Source organism: Cherax quadricarinatus, chromosome 51 (genome assembly GCF_038502225.1).
Source record: "Cherax quadricarinatus isolate ZL_2023a chromosome 51, ASM3850222v1, whole genome shotgun sequence".
Taxonomy (NCBI): domain Eukaryota; kingdom Metazoa; phylum Arthropoda; class Malacostraca; order Decapoda; family Parastacidae; genus Cherax; species Cherax quadricarinatus.
In genome coordinates, this window is record NC_091342.1 from 21,810,114 (window position 1) to 21,835,724 (window position 25,611).

Here is a 25,611-nt window from a genome sequence, read left to right on the forward strand (position 1 = left end):
TGGAGAGTAAAAGAAAGGTGAAGAGAGTGGTGAGAGAGTGCAAAAGGAGAGCAGATGATAGAGTGGGAGAGGCACTGTCAAGAAATTTTAATGAAAATAAGAAAAAAATTTGGAGTGAGTTAAACAAGTTAAGAAAGCCTAGGGAAAGTATGGATTTGTCAGTTAAAAACAGAGTAGGGGAGTTAGTAGATGGGGAGAGGGAGGTATTAGGTAGATGGCGAGAATATTTTGAGGAACTTTTAAATGTTGAGGAAGAAAGAGAGGCGGTAATTTCATGCACTGGCCAGGGAGGTATACCATCTTTTAGGAGTGAAGAAGAGCAGAATGTAAGTGTGGGGGAGGTACGTGAGGCATTACGTAGAATGAAAGGGGGTAAAGCAGCTGGAACTGATGGGATCATGACAGAATGTTAAAAGCAAGGGGGGGGGGATATAGTGTTGGAGTGGTTGCTACATTTTATTTAATGTATGAAAGAGGGGAAGGTACCTAGGGATTGGCGGAGAGCATGTATAGTCCCTTTATATAAAGGGAAGGGGGACAAAAAGATTGTAAAAATTGTAGAGGAATAAGTTTACTGAGTATACCAGGAAAAGTGTACGGTAGGGTTATTATTGAAAGAATTAGAGGTAAGACAGAATGTAGGATTGCAGATGAGCAAGGAGGTTTCGGAGTGGGTAGGGGATGTGTAGATCAAGTGTTTACATTGAAGCATATATGTGAACAGTATTTAGATAAAGGTAGGGAAGTTTTTATTGCATTTATGGATTTAGAAAAGGCATATGATAGAGTGGATAGAGGAGCAATGTGGCAGATGTTGCAAGTTTATGGAATAGGTGGTAAGTTACTAAATGCTGTAAAGAGCTTTTATGAGGATAGTGAGGCTCAGGTTAGGGTGTGTAGAAGAGAGGGAGAATACTTCCCGGTAAAAGTAGGTCTTAGACAGGGATGTGTAATGTCACCATGGTTGTTTAATATATTTATAGATGGGGTTGTAAAAGAAGTAAATGCTAGGGTGTTCGGGAGAGGGGTAGGATTAAATTATGGGGAATCAAATTCAAAATGGGAATTGACACAGTTACTTTTTGCTGATGATACTGTGCTTATGGGAGATTCTAAAGAAAAATTGCAAAGGTTAGTGGATGAGTTTGAGAATGTGTGTAAAGGTAGAAAGTTGAAAGTGAACATAGAAAAGAGTAAGGTGATGAGGGTATCAAATGATTTAGATAAACAAAAATTGGATATCAAATTGGGGAGGAGGAGTATGGAAGAAGTGAATGTTTTCAGATACTTGGGAGTTGACGTGTCGGCGGATGGATTTATGAAGGATGAGGTTAATCATAAAATTGATGAGGGAAAAAGGTGAGTGGTGCGTTGAGGTATATGTGGAGTCAAAAAACGTTATCTATGGAGGCAAAGAAGGGAATGTATGAAAGTATAGTAGTACCAACACTCTTATATGGATGTGAAGCTTGGGTGGTAAATGCAGCAGCGAGGAGACGGTTGGAGGCAGTGGAGATGTCCTGTCTAAGGGCAATGTGTGGTGTAAATATTATGCAGAAAATTCGGAGTGTGGAAATTAGGAGAAGGTGTGGAGTTAATAAAAGCATTAGTCAAAGGGCAGAAGAGGGGTTGTTGAGGTGGTTTGGTCATTTAGAGAGAATGGATCAAAGTAGAATGACATGGAAAGCATATAAATCTATAGGGGAAGGAAAGAGGGGTAGGGGTCGTCCTCGAAAGGGTTGGAAAGAGGGGGTAAAGGAGGTTTTGTGGGCGAGGGGCTTGGACTTCCAGCAAGCGTGCATGAGCGTGTTAGATAGGAGTGAATGGAGACGAATGATACTTGGGACCTGACGATCTGTTGGAGTGTGAGCAGGGTAATATTTAGTGAAGGGATTCAGGGAAACCGGTTATTTTCATATAGTCGGACTTGAGTCCTTGAAATGGGAAGTACAATGCCTGCACTTTAAAGGAGTGGTTTGGGATATTGGCAGTTTGGAGGGATATGTTGTGTATCTTTATACGTATATGCTTCTAAACTGTTGTATTCTGGGCACCTCTGCAAAAGCAGTGATAATGTGTGAGTGTGGTGAAAGTGTTGAATGATGATGAAAGTATTTTCTTTTTGTGGATTTTCTTTCTTTTTTGGGTCACCCTGCCTCGGTGGGAGACGACCAACTTGTTGGAAAAAAAAAAAAATTAATTAAAGGGTGGGAAGTTTTTATTGCATTTATGGATTTAGAAAAGGCATATGATAGAGTGGATAGGGGAGGAATGTGGCAGATGTTGCAAGTACAGTGGACCCTCGACCAACGATATTAGTCTGTTCCTGAGAGCTCATCGTTAATCGAAATTATCGTTAGTCGAGTTAATTTTTCCCATAAGAAATAATGGAAATCAAATTAATCCGTGCAAGACACCCAAAAGTATTGAAAAAAAAAAATTTTTACCACATGAAATATTAATTTTAATATACAAACTGAAGAGGACGTGTACAATTACATGACACTTACCTTTATTGAAGATCTGGTGATGATTGATGGGATGGGAGGAGGGGAGAGTGTGGATGGTGTTAGTGTTTAGAAGGGGAATCCCCTTCCATTAGGACTTGAGGTGTCAAGTCCTTTTCTGGGGTTACTTCCCTTCTTCTTTTAATGCCACTAGGACCAGCTTGAGAGTCACTGGACCTCTGTCGCACAACATATCTGTCCATAGAGGCCTGTACCTCCCATTCCTTTATGACATTCCTAAAGTGTTTCACAACATTGTCAGTGTCACAGTTAAACACTTGTTCAGGTTTCAATTCTTCACTGTTTATGTACTCCTTGAATTCCTGCACATATTTTTCAGCTGATTTTTGGTCCGAACTGGCAGCTTCACCATGCCTTATCACACTATGTATGCCACTACGATTCTTAAATCTCTCAAACCAACCTTTGCTGGCCTTAAATTCACTCACATCACCACTAGTTGCAGGCATTTTTCTAATTAAGTCGTCATGCAACTTCCTAGCCTTTTCACATATGATCGCTTGAGAGATGCTATCTCCTGCTATCTGTTTTTCGTTTATCCACACCAATAACAGTCTCTCAACATCTTTTATCACTTGCGATCTCAGTTTCAAAAACATAGTTGCACCATTGGCAAGAACAGCTTCCTTGATTGCCGTTTTCTTGGCCACAATAGTAGCGATGGTTGATTGGGGTTTTGTGTACAACCTGGCCAGCTCGGAGACACACACGCTGGCTGGCTTGTAAACACTGGCCACAAGTGGACGCGTCTCAAACGGAACGAATCGTGTTGGTAGAGTTTTTTAGCGCTAGTCATTGTAAAATTTTTGCGTTAAAATGTATCGCTAGTCGGATTTAATGTTAGACGATGCCATCGTTGGTCGAGGGTCCACTGTATATGGAATAGGTGGTTAGTTACTAAATGCTGTAAAAAGTTTTTATGAGGATAGTGAGGCTCAGGTTAGGGTGTGTAGAAGAGAGGGAGACTACTTCCCGGTAAAAGTAGGTCTTAGACAGGGATGTGTAATGTCACCATGGTTGTTTAATATATTTATAGATGGGGTTGTAAAAGAAGTAAATGCTAGGGTGTTCGGGAGAGGGGTGGGATTAAATTATGGGGAATCAAATACAAAATGGGAATTGACACAATTACATTTTGCTGATGATACTGTGCTTATGGGAGATTCTAAAGAAAAATTGCAAAGGTTAGTGGATGAGTTTGGGTGTTTGTGTAAAGGTAGAAAGTTGAAAGTGAACATAGAAAAGAGTAAGGTGATGAGGGTATCAAATGATTTAGATAAAGAAAAATTGGATATCAAATTGGGGAGGAGGAGTATGGAAGAAGTGAATGTTTTCAGATACAGTGGACCCTCGCATAACGATATTAATCCGTTCCTGAGAGCTCATTGTTATGCGAAATTATCGTTATGCGAATTAATTTTCCCCATAAGAAATAATGGAAATCAAATTAATCCGTGCAAGACTCCCAAAAGTATGAAAAAAAATTTTTTACCACATGAAATATACATTTTCCTACACACAAAGAGAAGGATACGTGCACGGTAGTAGAGTAGTACATGCACAATATATATTGTGCATGTACTACTCTACTAAATGAAGAATAAATGACACTTACTTTTATTGAAGATGCAGCAATGACTGATGAGACACTGTGTCCTGGGAGTGCCTTTTCCTCCTGAGTACTGTAGGTCCTGTTTGGCATTTTCTTCCAGAACAGGCCTTATCACACTGTATGCCACTACGATTCTTAAATCTCTCAAACTAACCTTTGCTGGCTTTAAATTCACCAATATGAGCACTAGTTCCAGGCATTTTTCCCTGTTCACCTGGGTGTTAGTCGACTGGTGTGGGTTGCATCCTGGGAGTCAAGATTAAGGATCCCAATGGAAATAAGTTAGACAGTCTTCAATGACACTGACTTTTTTGGGTTATCCTGGGTGGCTAACCCTCTGGGGTTAATTGTTTCTTGGTATTCTCAATAAGCCACACCAACAACGGTGCTACAGCAGCAGCAGCAGCAGCTGACAGTGCTACAGCAGCAGACGGTGCTTCAGCAGCAGCAGACGGTACTACAGCAGCAGCAGCAGCTGACGGTGGTACAGCAGCAACAGCAGCTGACAGTGGTACAGCAGCAACAGCAGCTGACAGTGGTACAGCAGCAGTAGCTGACGGTGTTACAGCAGCAGCAGCAGCAGCTGACAGTGCTACAGCAGCAGCAGCAGCAGCTGACAGTGCTACAGCAGCAGCAGACGGTGCTACAGCAGCAGCAGATGGTACTACAGCAACAGCAGCTGACGGTGGTACAGCAGCAGCAGCAGCTGACGGTGGTACAGCAGCAGCAGCAGCTGACGGTGCTACAGCAGCAGCAGCTGACGGTGCTACAGCAGCAGCAGCTGACAGTGCTACAGCATAGCAGCAGCAGCTGACAGTGCAGCAGCAGCAGCTGACAGTGCAGCAGCAGCAGCAGCTGACAGTGCTACAGCAGCAGCAGACGGTGCTACAGCAGCAGCAGACGGTACTACAGCAGCAGCAGCAGCTGACAGTGCTACAGCAGCAGCTGACAGTGCTACAGCAGCAGCAGACGGTGCTACAGCAGCAGCAGATGGTACTACAGCAGCAGCTGACAATGGTACAGCAGCAGCAGATGGTACTACAGCAGCAGCTGACGATGGTACAGCAGCAGCAGCAGCTGACAGTGCTACAGCAGCAGCAGCTGACAGTGCAGCAGCAGCAGCTGACAGTGCTACAGCAGCAGCAGCAGCTGACAGTGCTGCAACAGCAGCAGCTGACAGTGCTACAGCAGCAGCTGACAGTGCTACAGCAGCAGCAGACGGTGCTACAGCAGCAGCAGACAGTACTACAGTAGCAGCAGCAGCTGACGGTGGTACAGCAGCAGCAGCAGCTGACGGTGCTACAGCAGCAGCAGCAGCTGACAGTGCTACAGCAGCAGCAGCATCTGCAGTTGACCATGGTACCACAGTATTTCGATAATATTTCTCACCCTTTTTACCACAGGGTTGGCACTAGAAGTGCCATAAGTGACATGGTCACTTATTTTGCAGATAAAATCACCAAAAATGCTGTAATAATACGAAATGTTCCGATTGTATGCTTGGATGTTACCGTGGAGGCTGGCTTGTAAACAATGCCACCGGCGGAACATGTGAGGCTGGCTCAGGCCGCACATTAGACGCGTCTCGGACGAATAGCATTGAGCGGGTATTTTAGCGGTATGCGAGGCAAAATCTTAGCGATAAAATGTATCGGTATGCGGATTTAACATTATATGATGCCAACGGTATGCAGGGGTCCACTGTACTTGGGAGTTGACGTGTCGGCTGATGGATTTATGAAGGATGAGGTTAATCATAGAATTGATGAGGGAAAAAAGGTGAGTGGTGCGTTGAGATATTTGTGGAGTCAAAAAACGTTATCTATGGAGGCAAAGAAGGGAATGTATGAAAGTATAGTAGTACCAACACTCTTATATGGGTGTGAAGCTTGGGTTGTGAATGCAGCAGCGAGGAGGTGGTTGGAGGCAGTGGAGATGTCCTGTCTAAGGGCAATGTGTGGTGTAAATATTATGCAGAAAATTCAGTGTGGAAATTAGGAGAAGGTGTGGAGTTGCTAAAAGTATTAGTTAGAGGGCTGAAGAGGGGTTGTTGAGGTGGTTTGGTCATTTAGAGAGAATGGATCAAAGTAGAATGACATGGAGAGCATTTAAATCTGTAGGAGAAGGAAGGCGGGGGTGGGCGTCATCCTCAAAAAGGTTGGAAGGAAGGGGTAAGGGAGGTTTTGTGGGCGAGGGGCTTGGACTTCCAGCAGGCGTGTATGAGTGTGTTTGATAGGAGTGAATGGAGATGAATGGTATTTGGGACCTGACGATCTGTTGGAGTGTGAGCAGGGTAATATTTAGTGAAGGGATTCAGGGAAACCGGTTATTTTTATATAGCCGGACTTGAGTCCTGGAAATGGGAAGTACAATGCCTGCACTCTAAAGGAGGAGTTCGGAATATTAGCAGTTTGGAGGGATATATTGTGTATCTTTATACGTATATGCTTCTAAACTGTTGTGTTTTGAGCACCTCTGCAAAAACAGTGATTATGTGTGAGTGAAGTGAAAGTGTTGAATGATGATGAAAGTATTTTCTTTTTGGGGATTTTCTTTCTTTTTGGGTCACCCTGCCTCGGTGGGAGATGGCCGACTTGTTAAAAAAAAAAAAAAATGTACAGTCACTGGACATGTTCCTAGAGCTGCTACAGTCTGTGAAAGTCTTTGAAACAAGGTGTCATGCACAGTGGTGTCATACTTATCTGTGGACCAGTATGATTTTATATTATGCTTATAGACATGAGGCATAAGCATTATTGTTGCAAAAAAACAAGGTGCATTTCAGCCACAGTCATCTACTTCCACCGGTGGATGACGATGTGCTTTGTCCTGGAACTGCTGAGTCAGTGACTTGGGTCCCAGACTCGCTCTGTCTGGACTGGTGCCGCATGCTGCACATACGCATGCTGGTGGCGCCACTACCACCTACTGATGCATATGGTCTATCCGTCCCAATTGTAGCTGCATCATTGTCACTTTCACTGTCTATTCCAGGTGTAGGGCCACGGGATGTACTCGGTCCCCTTGGAATTGCATATGGTATAGGGTACCATATGGTACAAATACAGGGATGCCAATGGAAATAAGTCACTCTGACTTTTTTGGGTTATCCTAGGATCTTTACTCATATGCTGCTATGTATGATAATCTATGTAACTGTATTTGTGTATACCTGAATAAACTTACTTGAGTGCATGTGGCATAGTAAGTTTATTCAGGTTTACACAAATACAGTTACATAGATTATCATACATAGCAGCATGTGTGTGGAGAACCTAGGATAACCCAAAAAAAAGTCAGCCAAAGTAACTTATTTCCATTAGGCTCCCTGTACCATATAGCACAATGTACCATATGGTACAATGTACCATATGGTACAATGTACCATATAGTACCATTGTACGATATCGTACAAAAGAATTCCTCTTCAGATCCACTTTAATCAGTGTTAGAACTGTAACTTGGGAAGAGGAGAGTCAGAATTCGCCTGGGAGTGAGAGCTTCCTTGCCGCCAGGCATGATGAACAAAGTGTACTGAGATGGCGTTCTCACAATGTAATGCGGGTGCCCCGATTTTTTGTTTACTGTGCACACTGACCACGCAGACCAATTCTCTTAGATGTAGGCCTACCAGCCTTCTTGCTCTAAATTTGAAGCCACTAGAATTTTGGCGTAGATCTATGGCTTGGACCCTGGCTTCAAAGCTGTAGATCTATGGGACAGACCCTGAAAGGGTTAAAGTGCAAGCATTGAACTTCCCACCTCCAGGACTCAAGTCCGGCTGACTGGTTTCCCTGAATCCCTTCACAAAATATTACCCTGCTCACACTCCAACGGTTCATCAGGTCCCAGAAACCATTCGTCTCCATTCACTTCTATCTAACATGCTCACACATGCCTGGTGAATGTTGATGTCCCTTGCACAAAAAAAACCTTTTTACCCCGCTCCATCTTTTCCTAGGATGACCCCTACCCCTCCTCCTCTCCACTACAGATTTATACATCCTCCAAGTCATTCTATTTTGCTCCATCCTCTATAAATAACCAAACCACTTCAATAACCCGTCTTCAGTCCTCTGAATAATACCTTTTTGTAACTCCATACCTCCTAATTTCTACACTATGAATTCTCTGCATGAGAGATATAGGAAGTAAATATCTAAAGTTTATTTTAATGATAAGATTTTCTGTCATGTTTCCAACAGTGTGATAAAAATTCATGTAAATTGATTAATCCTTATAAAATTTGCTCTAATTATTGTATATTTTTTCGTTGCATGATTATGAGTTAGAATGTTACATTTTTTAACAAGTGTCCATGGTTTAAAATCTAAATTATAAAATGTTACAACCTCATTGTTTTTTATCTGTACTTGTTTTATGAACTTGAATTATGAGATATCATAGTTACTTTTTTTTATACTGATAGGTGAATAAAAAATATTTTTATTGGTAATGCAAGAAGAGTCATTTCATATGTACTTGAACAGAGTCATTTCGTGCTCCCATCTTCCGGTTGAACCATACGTGGATGCAAGATAAAGATGGCTTCAGTCTGGGTGCTCTTAATAACTTCATTGAAGTGTTTGGAGATGATAGGAAATTGTGGTTTCTGCCAGTGGCCTCCAGGTGAGTAGTGACAATCTTTCCTAATTTTTTTTTTTAACAGATCATTTATATGTATCTGCTGTTACTGAATTTTTGATTGTCAATCTCAGCAAGTTAAATTTCATTACGAAACATAGTTTGTAAAAGCCTGGCTGGTGAAAGAAATATATTCTACTTTATCATAACAAGGTAAGCTTTTATGTAGATTGAATGTGTGATCATTCCAACATTTAAAATGAACTTTGTGGTATATCAAGTTTCACAGCATTATTGTTATTATTAATATGTTGATTTGATTTGTACATTTATTGACAGTGTCTCAAGGATATCTTAATGAGTTTGCTTCACTTTTGGTAAATATATATATGTACAGTATTGGTATATTATACTGTAGTAAATTACAGTGATGGTCTTCTGGTGATCCTTATGGATTTTCTTTTTCTACTACTGGTGGTGGTGGTGGTGGTTTTCTGCAACAATTGTTTTTTTCAACTTATATCATTGTTTTCTCTTTATTTGCTGTTCTAGAAGACTGCAATGGTAAATAAATATACACAAGAGTACTGTATGATAAACATTCTTTTGGCACCATGCAATAATTGTAGTAAAAAATTTCTTGCACCTTGTATTTATGGCCTCCAGACTTGGTTTGCTGGCTACTGAAGAAGCTTTTTTGCAAATCAGCCACATATCACCCACATGGGCTTCATTTCACTCAAATCAGCCAGATAGATAGATACCACTTAATTATTGTCATATTTATAGGCCAATTTGGGCTCTTTCACAGGCTGGGTATGATTATCCTGCTGATTCCAGCTTCAGTGTCAAAAGTTTACCTCTTTAATTATTGAACTTTTGAATTGCTGTCCCATTACAGTAACCACCTTATGGTTCAGCAATACTGTACACACTGCTATTTATTGAAGAGTTCTGTTTTCCAAAACAAATTTTACTAGCTGCATATTTTCTACAATTTGTGGTTTTTTGGTTTGTTCTAATCTCTACAATATTATGATAGCACTTCAGGCAGTGATTTCCATCAATTTAAAATACATGTCTTGGTGTCATGCAGTATATAGTACCATCGTATTTTAAGGTGGTTATTTTTAATGCTTAATTTTATTATTAAAAAGTCATTTCACTGTACTTTACATTTTTATGCATTACCTGTGATTGGCACTGTTGCACTCTTCCCTTCCATGCATTTGCTAACTTTGGCAATCAGGTCAGTTGGCCATGAGACACTGTGGTGAGAAGAGATTGGAGTAATGTCTTTGAATTCAATTTTGTTATGTTACAAAAAAAAATCAGTGAAATAGCAGTGATCCAGTTGGTAGTACAAAGACATTTCTTCCTTGCTCTGTTTGATACAACCAGTGTAGCACTTATGCACAAAGCTGGTACAATAGTTGGTGCAGACTGAAGGCATAATGCTGACAAATTGTGAAAAACACTAATATCAGTGAAGTTCTTTATGGGCACAATGTTTCACCCATGACTAGGCTTTTTCAAAGGCTCATTCATGAGTAAAATGTACCAATAAAAGATTTCACTGCTGCAAGTGTCTTTTTCACCATCATATTTTCTGCACAGCTGTTATCTGTACACCACACTTGACTGACCAGGCACACAGGTGATCAGTAAAAATGAAGTCCACGGTTGTCAGCCACCATATACAAAATAAAAGGTGTAAAACTAATTTTTTTGTAAAGTCTGTTTTGCAAGCATCTACCTTAAATATAGCATTTAGGTGTAGGTGTCATGACTTCCCCTACACAAGCATATGCTGTTTTTTTCTGATTTGCCATTTGCACATTAAAACTAAGCTTTTATTCCAGTATTTTATTATTTTTGGATTGGTTTCATGTATTTGTATTAAAAATATCTATAAGCAACACTAATAAATCTACAGTCTCTTATTAGAGACAGAGTTGGTAATTATAATAATTTTTCATGGTTATTACAGTATGTACTTTATGAAATGCATTGATCTCTAGTATATGGTCATTTAATGTAGGTTTGGTGAATTCATTTTGGTATTATTTATTATAATTTTATGATATTGCTATCCCTTCATGGTGTTTTGAGAAACTATATTCCGCATTATTTTTTTTTTAACACGTCGGCTGTGTCCCAATGAGGCAGGGCGACACAAAATTTAAATTTTTCCTTGATGCACAGCTCTAAAAAATTTGAGTTGATGCTCCTTTTATTTTTAGGGACTAATTGTTTTTGTTTATATTGAAATAGAGTAGATTTAGAAAGTTGAGACAGCATAGTGTAGAAGGGAAGTCCTCAATGGGTGTGAAATCATTCAGCAATAATGTAGATTTTAGAAAGCTGAGACAGCATAGTGGCTATGAAATCATTCATCAATAATAATGTTGTTCAAGTGAGTTTTTGAAGCTGTACTAGTAAGACTAGTCTGTGTACTGTTCCTTTGGCTTGTCCATATAGCTCAAGTAGTTAGAGAGATTGAAACAAGTTACTGGTTCTGTAGTTAACCCGTAAACGGTCCAAACGTATATATACGTTCTCTCTCGTAGTGCCCCAAATTTTTTTGAGAGAAAAAAAAATTGTTTTTTAATAGGAAAAAAGAGCATATGGTACCCAGGCATCCCCAATTATTTTAATATGGCACACAGTGAGTGCTCACACCCATTCTCTCATGTCTAGGCAACTCAGGCTTATTGTGGCAATGTTGAATGTATGACAAATAAAACGTATATATACGATTGGGGCACTAGCGGTAAAAACATGTACGTATATATGTTTGAACCTTTTACGGGTTAAATGCAAGGTGATGGTTCATGCTTTCAGTCTTTTGCCAGTAATATAATGTACATAGGTTTTATCATATGCATATTTAAGTTTTCTTTTAATGCCAATATTCATAGACTTTACTGTATATTGTATTTGAATGTGTTTTATGAAAATATACCTCTTACATTTTTACTTCTATTTTTGTCAGATTGACATGATAGTGTTTTCAATGAAGCAGTGTAAGTTTCTCATCTTTTATCACTACTGTACTGCACCTCAAAAAAGGAAACTACATTTAACCTATTAAAATATTATAATTAAATGTTAAGATTTTTGCTATCAAAAGTTAAGCTTAAATACTTTGTTGGGTTGGATGTTTTGAATGGCTTGACTAAATAGCATCACAGGTAACCACATTCATCACCCTACTTTACAGCGTTAGCTCTTTAAGAATTTGTACTCTCTCGTTGTTATTCTAGTCTAGGCGATGGTGTAAGTTACCCGGTGCGCGGCCAACAGCCCCCTTCTACTACTACTGCCACCACTTCCCCTGTGCAATCCTATGGCAGCACACAGACCAGGTAGAGAGCTTTGTTTACCCACCTGGCCCATGCCTTGTTGGGGGGGTGTGACTTACTGTGGTAAATAATTTTATTCATCTGTTTCTTCTTGGTCTAATGCATTCTACATTAACTGCTAGTTCTTGAAACTGTCCTCATATCTTTCTCTTACACTTATGTGTTTCTTATTTTTACTCTCATAAAATGTTATTGTATGTTATGCAACATTATTTTTTGGTTACTGTGTTTGTATTTTCTGAAAATCCTTTGACTTTTATTTTGAACTATACTTCTGACTCAGTATTCCCAGTACAAGACAATTTCTTTATTAAAACTGTATATAATAGACATTAAACAACTACTATACTAATGTTATGCCTTATCATCATATTAGAGAATTTACCTACAATTTAGAATAAGACATTGCCTGTCTCAGCTTATTTGTGTTCCATATCACCACACTTTAACACGGTCTTCGAAATTATAAAATCCTGATGGTGTACTTGGTTCATCCTCTTTTTTACTATCATGCAGGTGTATGATCTGCACACTTCTGCCCATCCTTGAAGCAGTGCTACTCTCATAATTTTTCTGCTTTCTAATTTTTTTTTATCACACTGGCCATCTCCCACAAAAGAATATTTTCATCATCATTCACTCTATCACTGTTTTGCCAGAGGTGCGTACATACTACAGTTCAGATGCCCTTCCAGAACTGCAATTATCCCCACCCCTCCTGGAAAGTGCAGGCACTGTACTCTCTACCTCCGTGACTCAAGTCCATCTAACTGGATTCCCTGAATCCCTTCACAAAATGTTACCATGCTAACACTTCAGCAGCTTGTCAGGTCCAAAAAACCATTTGCTTCCCTCCTATCTAACACACTCACATATGTCTGCTGGATGTCCAAGCCCCTGGCACACAAAACCTCCTTTTCCCCCTCCTCTCCATCCTTTCTTAGGACAACCCCTATCCCACCTTCCCTCCACAATAGATTATACATCCTTCAAGACATCCTACTTTGCTCTATTGTCTCTAAATGTCCAAACCACTTCAACAACCCCTCCTCAGCCCTCTAGATAATACTTTAAGTAGCTCCACTCCTACTCTTAATTTCCACACTATGATTTTTTTGCATAATATTTACATCACACATTGCCCTTATACATGACATCTCCACTGCTTCCAACCTCTTTCTTACTGCAGCATTCACAACCCATGCTTCACACCCATATAAGAGTGTTGGTATCACTGTACCTTCATACATTTTCCTCTTTGCCTCCATGGATAACATTCTTTGTTTACACAGATGCTTCAGTGCACCTCCCACCTTTTTCCCCTTCATCATTTCTATGGTTTACTTTGTCTTTCACTTACCCATCTGACGACAATTCCACTCCCAAATATCTTAACACATGTACTTCCTCCATACTCACTCCCTCCCAGTGTGATATTCAATCTTTCATTACCTAACTTGTTTGTTACCCTCATCACCAGACAATTTCCTGTGTTCACTTTCAACTTCTTGACACACTTCCCAAATTTGTCCACCAACCTTTGCAACTTCTCTCCCGAAAGTACAGTGTCATCAGCAAAAAGTAACTGTGACAACTCACATTTTGTATTAGATTCTGCATATTTTAATCCCACACCTCCCCCCAAATCTCCATGGGAAAGTGGAACAGAATTCTTCCTCTGTAAGCTGTGTGTGACATAAAAGGTGACTAAAATGCTGGGAGCAAGGGGCTAGTAACCCCTTCTATATACATTACTAAAGTTAAAAATAGAAACTTGTGTTTTTCTTTTTGGGCCACCCTGCTTCAGTGGGATATGGCTGGTTTGTTGAAAGAAAGAAAGAAAAGACCTCCCCCAAACACCCTAGCAATCACTTTTACAACCCCATTTATGAATATATTAAACAACCATGGTGACATCACACATACCTGTTTAAGGCCTACTTTTACTGGAAAGTAATCATCTCCTCTCCTACATACCCTAACCTGAGCCTCACTTATTTTTTTTTTTTTCAACATGCTGACCATCTCCCACCGAGTCAGAGTGACCCATAAAAGAAAGAAACACTTTCACCATCATTCAACACTTTCACCATCATTCACACTAATTATTCTTTGCCTTACCCTTAATACCAAATTGATTAACATTTTGGTTGTATTTTAATTTTTACTGCTTGTTTAATCTTGATAAAGATTCAGTTATGGAAGTCATGCATTACAGTGCCCTCACTTCACGTACCCTGAAGTCTTGACCTTTAACCCTTAAACTGTCCAATTGTAGATCTATGTTTGTGCGTGTAGCGCTCCGGCCTTGATTTTCTCCATAAGAAAGCATGTAAAAAACATAGATCTACACTCTGAGCGCTACACGAGCGAATGTAGATCTACGTTTGGACAGTCTAAGGGTTAAACTGTATCTTACTCAGTATCTTGCCTACTCCACCTTCAGCCCATTTTTCAACTTCTAGCAACACCTTTTCAAAGGTCTTTAATAGCCTTTGTACTTGTGTTACCCAGTGCCCAAGTTGCATTTGACTTTTGTTATTTAAGAGAACTGGGTTGTCTTAATGTTTTATTTCAACAGTCTGTAGGTTGTTGAGGCTGTGGTCCTTTATAAAATTCATTGAGTTCTGATCTTCACTTGATATCTTGATAATATCATTGAAATTCTGTATATTTGAAACTGCTTGATTGTCTCAAGTGCTATGTTGCAAAATGACATGTTTCACCTCAGTGTATCTTCCTATCAGCAAGAAAAATATACGTAGTGACTATTAATTCCCCTGCATATTCACTAATTACATTAATTTTATTTCATTTTGATTTACTTAGTCTTATTTCAAGTTTTTCCTAAAGGACCATGCACATACAGTGAACTAAATATTTTCTTTAAACTCTTAGGTACTTTCATGTTAGATAATTGTTTTTAAAGATGTTCTATATTTATAATACAGTGGAACCTTGGTTTTCGTATGCCCTAGTTTATATGTAAAATTATATATTTTTTTTTTTTTCAACAAGTCGGCCGTCTCCCACCGAGGCAGTGTGACCCAAAAAGAAAGAAAATCCCCAAAAAGAAAATACTTTCATCATCATTCAGCACTTTCACCTCACTCACACATAATCACTGTTTTTGCAGAGGTACCCAGAATACAACAGTTAAGAAATATATTTTTTTTTTTCTTCAACAAGTCTGCCGTCTCCCACCGAGGCAGGGTGACCCAAAAAGAAAGAAAATCCCCAAAAAGAAAATACTTTCATCATCATTCAACACTTTCACCTCACTCACACATAATCACTGTTTTTGCAGAGGTGCTCAGAACACAACAGTTTAGAAGCATATACATATAAAGATACACAACATATCCCTCCAAACTGACAATATCCAAAACCCCTCCTTTAAAGTGCAGGCATAGTACTTCCCATTTCCAGGACTCAAGTCCGGCTATATAAAAATAAACGGTTTCCCTGAATCCCTTCACTAAATATTACCCTGCTCACACTCCAACAGATCGTCAGGTCCCAAATACCATTCGTCTCCATTCACTTCTATCGAACACGCTCATGCACGCCTGCTGGAAGTCCAAACCCCTTGCCCACAACACCTCCTTTACCCCCTCCCTCCAACCTTTACGAGGACGACCCCTACCCCGCCTTCCTTCCCTTACAGATTTATGTGCTCTCCATGTCAGTCTACTGTGATCCATTCTCTCTAAATGACCAAACCACCTCAACAAACCCTTTTCAGCCCTCTGACTAATACTTTTATTAGCTCCACACCTTCTCCTAATTTCCACACTCTGAATTTTCTACATAATATTTACACCACACATTGCCCTTAGACAGGACATCTCCACTGCCTCAAACCACTGCCTCGCTGCAGCATTTACAACCCAAGCTTCACACCCATATAAGAGTGTTGTACTACTATACTATGCTTCATAAATCCATCTGCTGACACGTCAACTCCCAAATATCTGAAAACATTCACTTCTTCCATAGTCCTCCTCCCAAATTTGATATCCAATTTTTATTTATCTAAATCATTTGATACTCTCATCACCTTACTCTTTTCTATGTTCACTTTCAAATTTCTACCTTTACACACATTCTCAAACTCATCCAATAACCTTTGCAATTTTTCTTTAGAATCTCCCATAAGCACAGTATCATCAGCAAAAAGTAACTGTGTCAATTCCCATTCTGAATTTGATTCCCCATAATTTAATCCCACCCCTCTCCCGAACACCCTAGCATTTACTTCTTTTACAACCCCATCTATAAATATATTAAAACAACCATGGTGACATTACACATCCCTGTCTAAGACCTACTTTTACTGGGAAGTAGTCTCCCTCTCTTCTACACACCCTAACCTGAGCCTCACTATCCTCATGAAAACTCTTTACAGCATTTAGTAACTTACCACCTATTCCATATACAGTGGAACCTCTACTTACGAGTGCATCCATGTGCGAGTTTTTCCAGATATGAGCAGCTGCTCGGTCGATTTTTTGCTTCCAGACACGAGCAAAATTTCCAGATGCGAGCGGGCCTCAAGGGAGGTTAAGTGACACTGGTGAGGGGGCTCTTGCTCTTGATATAGGGAATTGAGTCTCAGTTGTTTGTTGGACTATCTTATTGAATCTTGGGCAATGTGCGATGAAAAGATGCTTCTTAACGTACACCAAAAATGAAAGAAATCAGACCATAAATAACGGAGCTCACTTCTCAGCCATGAGCGTCCCCTTAGCGGTACATTTTCGTATGATTTTTATGGTTGTATTCTTGTTTTATTTGGTCTCATGTGGTAGAATGGAAGATACACTACGAAAATAAATATGATTTTAATTGATTTCACGATGAAAAGTACTTTGAAATTGAGCTCAAAATAGCAGAAATGTTCGATTCTTTGGCGACGTCAGTGGTAGACATCATGAGGTAGCAGTGACAGACAACATAAAGCAGCAGTGGCAGATGTCATAAGGTAGCAGTGGCAGACAACATGAAGCAGCAGTGGCAGACATCATGAGGTAGCAGTGGCAGGCAACATGAAGCAGCAGTGGCAGACAGCATGAGGTAGCAGTGGCAGACAACATGAAGCAGCAGTGACAGACAACATGAAGCAGCAGTGACAGACAACATGAAGCAGCAGTGACAGACAACATGAAGCAGCAGTGACAGACAACATGAGGTAGCAGTGGCAGACAACATGAAGCAGCAATGGCAAAGTGTAGCATTAAGAGTGTAGCAATTAAGTGTAGCATTAGGAGTGTAGCAATTAAGTGTATCATTAAGAGTGTAGCAATTAAGTGAAGCATTAAGAGTGTAGCACTTATAAGTCACTCTGTCTGACTTTTTTGGTTATCCCAGGTTCTCTACACATGTAGTCAGGAGCAGGAATGGTCGCTGTGGTGGCCCTATAAACCCCAACAACAATGGCTGCTGTCACCACCACTAGCCACATACCTAATGATGTGTATTTTATTCATTCTAGTGTATATATCATGTTTCTATGTTATTAATATGGTTTATGTCATATTACATGAATTGTGATAGATAAATAAGCTGTAGAGTTAATATTAGGGAAATTATTAAAGTATTTTTTCATGCCTGGAATTCCACTGGAACGAATTAATTCCATTTTAGTTAATTTAAATGAGGAAAATTGACTCTGCAAGCGAGCAAATCCAGTTGCGAGCAAAGCCATGGAATGGATTAAGCTCGTAAGTAGAGGTTCCACTGTACTTGCAACATCTGTCACATTGCTTCCCTATCCACTCGATCATATGCCTTTTCTAAATCCATAAATCTAATAAAAACTTCCCTACCTTTATCTAAATACTGCTCACATATGCTTCAATGTAAACATTTGATCTACACATCCTCTACCCACTCTAAAACCTCCTTGCTCATCTGCAATTCTACATTCTGTCTTGCTTCTAATTGTTTCAATAATAACCCTACCGTACACTTTTCCTGGTATACTCAGTAAAATTCTTTCTTCTTCTTTCAACACACCGGCTGTATCCCACCGAGGCGGGGTGGCCCAATAGGAAAAAGGAAAGTTTCTCCTTTTACATTTAGTAATATATACAGGAGAAGGGGTTACTAGCCCCTTCGTACAACACACATGGCTTATGGAGGAAGAATTCTATTCCACTTCCCCATGGAGGTAAGAGGAAATAAACAAGAACAAAAACTAGTAAGAAAATAGAAGAAAACCCAGCGGGGTGTGTATATATATGCTTGTACATGTATGTGTCCTAGGTAGTAGGTTGGTAAACAACAACCACCCAGGGAGGTACTACCGTTCTGCCAAGTGAGTACAACAGAAACCTGTAATTGTTTTACATGATGGTAGGATTGCTGGTGTCTTTTGTCTGTCTCATAAACATGCAAGATTTCAGGTATGTCTTGCTACTTCTACTTGCACTTAGGTCACACTACACATACATATACAAGCATATATATACACACCCCTCTGGGTATTCTTCTATTGTCTTTCTAGTTCTTGTTCTTGTTTATTTCCTCTTATCTCCATGGGGAAGTGGAACAGAATTCTTCCTATGTAAGCCATGCGTGTTGTAAGAGGTGACTAAAGTGCTGGGAGCAAAGGGCTAGTAACCCGTTCTCCCGTATAAATTACTAAATTTAAAAGAGAAGCTTTCGTTTTTCTTTTTGGGCCACCCTGCCTTGGTGGGATACGGCCGGTGTGTTGAAAGAAAGAAAGAAGACATGTATGTGTAGTGTGACCTAAGTGTAAGTAGAAGTAGCAAGACGTACCTGAAACCTTGCATGTTTATGAGACAGAAAAATGGACACCAGCAATCCTACCATCATGTAAAACAATAACAGGCCTTCGTTTTACACTCACTTGGCAGGACGGTAGTACCTCCCTGGGCGGTTGCTGTCTACCAACCTACTACCAACAACTCGGTAAACTTATTCCTCTATAAATTTTACAATCTCTTTTGTCCCCCTTCCCTTTCTATAGAGGGGCTATACACACTCTCCGCCAATCCCTAGGTACCTTCCCCTCTTTCATACATTTATTAAACAAAAATACCAACCACTCTAACACTTACGTGTCCCCCTGCTTTTAACATTACTGTCATGATCCCGTCAGTTCCAGCTGCTTTACCCCGTTTCATTCTACGTAATGCCTCACGCACCTACCCCACACTCACATCCTGCTTTTCTTCACTCCTAAAAGATGGTATACCTCCCTGGCCAGTGCATGAAATTACCGCCTCCCTTTCTTCGTCGACATTTAAAAATTCCTCAAAATATTCTCGCCATCTACCCAATACCTCCATCTCCCCATCTACTAACTCCCCTACTCTGTTTTTAACTGACAAATCCATTTGTTCCCTAGCCTTTCTTAACTTATTTAACTCGCTCCAAAATTTTTTCTTTCTTTCAACATACCGGCTGTATCCCACCGAGGCAGGGTGGCCCAAAAGGAAAAATGAAAGCTTCTCTTTTTACATTTAGTAACATATACAGGAGAAGGGGTCACCAGCCCCCTGCCCTCGGCATTTTAGTTGCCTCTTACAACACGCATGGTTTACATAGGAAGAATTTTGTTCCACTTCCCTATGGAGATAAGAGGAAACAAACAAGAGCAAGAACTAGAAAGAAAATAGCAGAAAACCCAGAGGGGTGTGTGTATATATATGCTTGTACATACATGTATGTGTAGTGTGACCTAAGTGCAAGTAGAAGTAGCAAGATGTACCTGTAATCTTGCGTATTTATGAGACAGACAAAAGACACCAGCAATCGTACCATCATGTAAAACAATTATAGGCTTTCGTTTCACACTCACTTGGCAGGACGGTAGTACCTCCCTGGGCGGCTGCTGTCTACCAACCTACTACCTAGGAAAATTTTTTCTTATTTTCATTAAAATTTCTTGACAGTGCCTCTCCCACTCTATCATCCGCTCTCCTTTTGCACTCTCTCACCACTCTCTTCACCTTTCTTTTACTCTCCATATACTCTACTCTTCTTATAACACTTCTGCTTTGTAAATACCTCTCCTAAGCTACCTTTTTCTCTTTTATCACACCCTTTACTTCATCATTCCACCAATCACTCCTCTTTCCTCCTGCACCCACCCTCCTATAACTACAAACTTCTGCCCCACATTCTAATACTGCATTTTTAAAACTGTTCCAACCCTCTTCAACCCCCCCCCCCCCCCCCCCCTCACTACTCATACCTGCACCAGCCCACCTTTCTGCCAATAGTTGCTTATATTTCACCCAAACTTCCTCCTCCCTTAGTTTATACACTTTCACCTCCCACTTGTTGCTATTTTCCTCTTATCTCATCTACCTCTTACTCTAACTGTAGCCATAACTACATAATGATCCGATATATCAGTTGCCCCTCTGTAAACATGTACATCCTGGAGCCTACCCATCAACCTTTTATCCACCAATACATAATCTAACAAACTACTTTCATTATGTACTATATCATACCTTGTATGTTTATTTATCCTCTTTTTCATAAAATATGTATTACTTATTACCAAACCTCTTTCTACACATAGCTCAATTAAAGGCTTCCCATTTTCATTTACCCCTGGCACCCCAAATTTACCTACCACTCCCTCCACAACATTTTTACCCACTTTAGCATTAAAATCCCCAACCACAAGTACTCTCACACTTGGTTCAAAACTCCCCACGCATTCACTCAACATTTCCCGAAATCTCTCTCTCTCTCCTCTATACTCCTCTCTTCCCCAGGTGCATATACGCTTATTGTAACCCACTTCTCAAATCTAACTTTTATTTTACTCCACATAATCCTTGAATTAATACATTTATAGTCCCTCTTTTCCTGCCATATCTTATCCTTCAACATTATTGCTACTCCTTTAGCTCTACCTCTATTAGAAACCCCTGACCTAATCTCATTTATTCCTCTCCACTGAAACTCACCCACCCCCTTCAGCTTTGTTTTGCTTAAAGCCAGGACATCCAGCTTCTCATTCATAACATCCACCATCATCTCTTTCTTATCATTCACACAACATCCACGCACATTCAGACTTCCCACTTCGACAATTTTCTTCTTTTTATTCTTTTTAGTAATCTTTACAGGAAAAGGGGTTACTAGCCCACTGTTCCCGGCATTTTAGTTGACTTTTACAACACACATGGCTTGTGGAGGAAAGATTCTTATTCCACTTCCCTATGGATATAAAAGGAAAAGTAATAAGAACAAGAACTAAGATAAAATCAAAGAAAACTCAGATGAGTGTGTATAAATAAACATGTACATGTATGTGTAGTGTGACCTAAGTGTAAGTAGAAGTAGCAAGACATGCCTGTAATCTTGCATATTTATGAGACAGACAAAAGACACCAGCAATCCTACCATCATGTAAAACAATTACAGGCTTTCGTTTTACACTCACTTTGCAGGACGGTAGTACCTCCCTGGGTGGTTGCTGTCTACCAACCTACTACTATTCTCTATAAAATGCATTTTTTTTTAATACTCTTGGGTGTCTGGAATGGATTAATTGGATTTACATTATTTCTTATGGGAAATATTAACAAAAAATACATTTTATAGATAATAACAAGTTTTCAAAGTGAGTGTAAAACGGAAGCCTGTAATTGTTTTACATGATGGTAGGATTGCAGGTGTCTTTTTTCTGTCTCATAAACATGCAAGAATTCAGGTACGTCTTGCTACTTCTACTTACACGTAGGTCATGCTACACATACATGTACAAACATATATATACACACACCCCTCTGGGTTTTCTTGTATTTTCTTTTTAGTTCTTGTTCTTGTTTATTTCCTCTTCCCTCCATGGGGAAGTGGAACAGAATTCTTCCTCCGTAAGCCATGTGTGTTGTAAGAGGTGACTAAAATGCCGGGAGCAAGGGGCTGGTAACCCCTACTTCTGTATATATTACTAAATTTAAAAAGAGAAACTTTCGTTTTTCTTTTTGGGCCACCCTACCTTGGTGGGATACGGCCAGTTTGTTAAAAAAATAAAAATAATAATTTTCTTCTTTTTAGTAATTTGTACAGGAAAAAGGGGTAAAGAAGGTTTTGTGGGCGAGGGGCTTGGATTTCTAGCAAGCATGCATGAGCGTGTTAGATAGGAGTGAATAGAGACAAATGGTATTTAGGACCTGACGAGCTGTTGGAGAGTGGGCAGGGTAATATTTTGTCAAGGGATTCAGGGAAACCGGTTATTTTTATATAGCTGGACTTGAGTACTGAAAATGGGAAGTGCAATGCCTGCACTTTAAAGGAGGGGTTTGGGATATTGTCAGTTTGGATTGATGTGTTGTATATCTTTTTTACATACAGTGAACCCTCAGTTATCGGCCGTAATCCGTTCCAGGTCAGTCGATAACCGAAATGGCCGAAAACCGAATTAATATTTCCCATGAGAATTAATGGAAATACAATTAATCCTTCCCATAAAAAAATATTCACAAAAAAATAATTTTTTTAACAATTATGCAAGTATTACATACCTTTATTGAAGGCTAATGCTGGCTTCTGGAAGATAGGGAAGAGTCAAGAGGGAGGAGTTAGTGTTTGGAAGGGGAATCCCCTCTATAAAGACTTTAGGTAGCAAAGCCTTCTCTGTGGTTACTTCCCTTCTTTATCTTTTAATGCCACTAGGACCAGCTTGAGAGTCACTGGACCCCTGACTCGCAAAATAACTGTCAAGAGTGCTCTGTTTCTGGCATCTCTTTAAGATTTCCCTGAAGTGGGACAAGGTTTTGTCAATGAACATGTTGCAGATATGGCTTGTTTCAGCCTGGTAAGGGAGGTGTTTCTCAACAAGAGGTTGCACACTAGTCCACATTGCACACACCTCTTTAAACTCTGTCATTTGCTGCTACAGTACATTCATTACTTACCTTAAAATATTTGTAGTCTTAATGTAGGGCAAGAGGTGAGTAGTATTTATTTGTAGGAAGTCAGTGTAGGTAGCAGTAGATGTAGATAGTACATGTATGTAGCCCCCCCTCCCCTCCCGGGTTACACTACACAGCTATATTACACTATACAGCCATATTATTACCATGTTCACTGAGTTTAATCGTTTCTAACTACCTTTAGACGCCATCATAAACAAAGGGAGAAGTAATGATTAATTCATGCCGAAAATTGTAAACAAACGCATATGAAGGGCGGTTACTGCACCAGTCACTAGATTCACAGTTTTTTCTAACACTGCATCAGAGAAAATGTTGTGTACTCTCCATCTGACTCTCCACTCAATAACATGTAAACTTTGCATGTTTATATGCTACATGATATGTAACATGTTTCTTATATATAATTTTGAAGAAAATATCATAGCTGGATTAATGACATTATATATATTAACATAAAATAAGACATTAATATGCCAAAGAGTGATATATAAAGAGCAAATAATAAACATTGCGTGTTTATATGCTATGTAACTTTTCTTATATAATTTTGAAGATACAACAGATGGATTAATGGAAATGTCTATATTAACATAAAATAAGACATTTAATGTGCCAGTGATTATTATTAAATATACAGTGGACCCCTGGTTCGCGATATTAATCCGTTTCTGAGAGCTCATCGTAAACCAAAATTATCGGAAAGCGAATCAATTTTCCCCATAAGAAATAATGGAAATCAAATTAATCCGTGCAAGACACCCGAAAGTATGAAAAAAAACTTTTACCACATGAAATATTAAGTTTAATGCAATAGAATAATTACAGTAACAACAATAACAATAGAATAATAACAATAGAATAATTGACACTTACCTTTAATGAAGATCTGGTGATGATTGATGGGATGGGAGGAGGGGAGAGTGTTGAACCTATTGTTTAGAGGGGGAATCCCCCTCCATTAGGACTTGAGGTAGCAAGTCCTTTTCTGGGGTTACTTCCCTTCTTTTAATGCCACTAGGACCAGCTTGAGAGTCACTGGACTTCTGTCGCACAACATATCTGTCCATAGAGGCCTGTACCTCTCGTTCCTTTATGACTTTCCTAAAGTGGTTCACAACATTGTCAGTGTAATAGTCACCAGCACGGCTTGCAGTAGCTGTTAGGGTGATTTTCATCCATATAGGTTTGCAGTTCAACCCACTGTGTACACATTTCCTTAATTTTTGAGGTAGGCACAATGGATTCCACAACTGGCATAGGCTTCTCAGGGTTAGCCCCAAACCCTTCAAAATCTTTCTTAATTTCCATACTAATTCTCACCCTTTTTACCACAGGGTTGGCACTAGAAGCTTTCTTGGGGCCCAGGGTGACTTATTTTGCAGAAACAAGCACCAAAAACAGTGATAATATGGATAATATGGAATGTAGCGAATGTATCCTTAGATGCGCGCACACTGGCTGGCTTGTAAGCACTGGCACACACATGGGGCAGTTCAGGCCACATGTGGACACGTCTCGTACAAATCGTATCACATACCGGGTTTTGTAACGGGAACCGAGGCAAATTTTTTGTGATATAATGCATTGGATACTGGATTTATCGAATACCGATAGCATCGCAAACCGGGGTCCACTGTACATCGCACATAAACATTGCATGTTTTTATATACTATGTAACGTGTTTCTTTGGGTCCATGGTTGCTTATTTTGCAGTTACACTCGATCAGTAACCACAAAAACAATGTATTATAGCAAAATGTATGGATGAATGAGCAGAAGCTTTCTCACTCGCCCAGAGACACGGCCAAACTGATGTTCAAGCGGCTGGGGCTGGCAGGCAAACGCGTCCCAAACGGCCGATCACCGAATTAATTGCCGATAACTGGGCGCCGAGAAACCTGCCGATCACCGAGTTGGCCGATAACAGAACCGGCTGATAACCAGGGGTCCACTGTATATGGTTTTAAACTGTTGTGTTCTGGGCACCTCTGCAAAAAAAATGATTATGTATGAGTGAGGTGAAAGTGTTGAATGATGTTGAAAGTATTTTCTTTTTGGGGATTTTCTTTCTTTTTGGGTCACCTTGCCTCCCTGCTACACTCCCTGCCTCCTTGCTATACTCCCTGTCTCCCTACTACACTCCCTGCCTATCTGCTACACTCCCTGCCTACCTGCTGCACTCCCTGCCTCCCTGCTACACTCCCTCCCTACCTACTACACTCCCTGCATGCCTGCTACACTCCCTGCATGCCTGCTACACTCCTTGCCTCTATGCCTGCCTGCCTTGAATTCTATCGTGTTTCTCACTTTCTTTACCAAAGGAACTTTACTAGGAGCTTTCTTTGGGCCCATGGTTGCTTATTTTGCAGTTGCACTCAATCAGTAACCACAAAAAAAATGGATTATAGTGAAATGTTTGGATGAATGCACAGAGGCTTCCCCACTCATCCAGAGACACAGCCAGACTGACTCACGAACGCGGTGTAGCGGCGGGTGGACGTGTCCAATACGACTAATCTCCGAAATAATGGCCGATAACCCGGATGGAATATCAGCCAAAAAAGCGGGCGAAAACCGAATTGGCCGATAT

General features: G+C 40.0%; 1 protein-coding gene across 5 annotated transcripts in view; it reads left to right on the plus strand.

The window, feature by feature from the left end:
• LOC128694636 (palmitoyltransferase ZDHHC20-A) overlaps positions 1-25,611 on the plus strand; it is a 294,832-nt gene that overhangs the window by 136,464 nt on the left and 132,757 nt on the right. For 4 of the 5 annotated variants that reach the window (XM_070095949.1, XM_070095948.1, XM_070095953.1 and 1 more), the window contains exons 9-10: positions 8,631-8,769; positions 11,991-12,092. In XM_070095949.1, coding sequence (XP_069952050.1) covers positions 8,631-8,769; positions 11,991-12,092 — 241 coding nt within the window. The remainder of the gene's footprint in view (positions 1-8,630; positions 8,770-11,990; positions 12,093-25,611) is intronic. The other variant, XM_070095952.1, reaches the window with a different exon arrangement.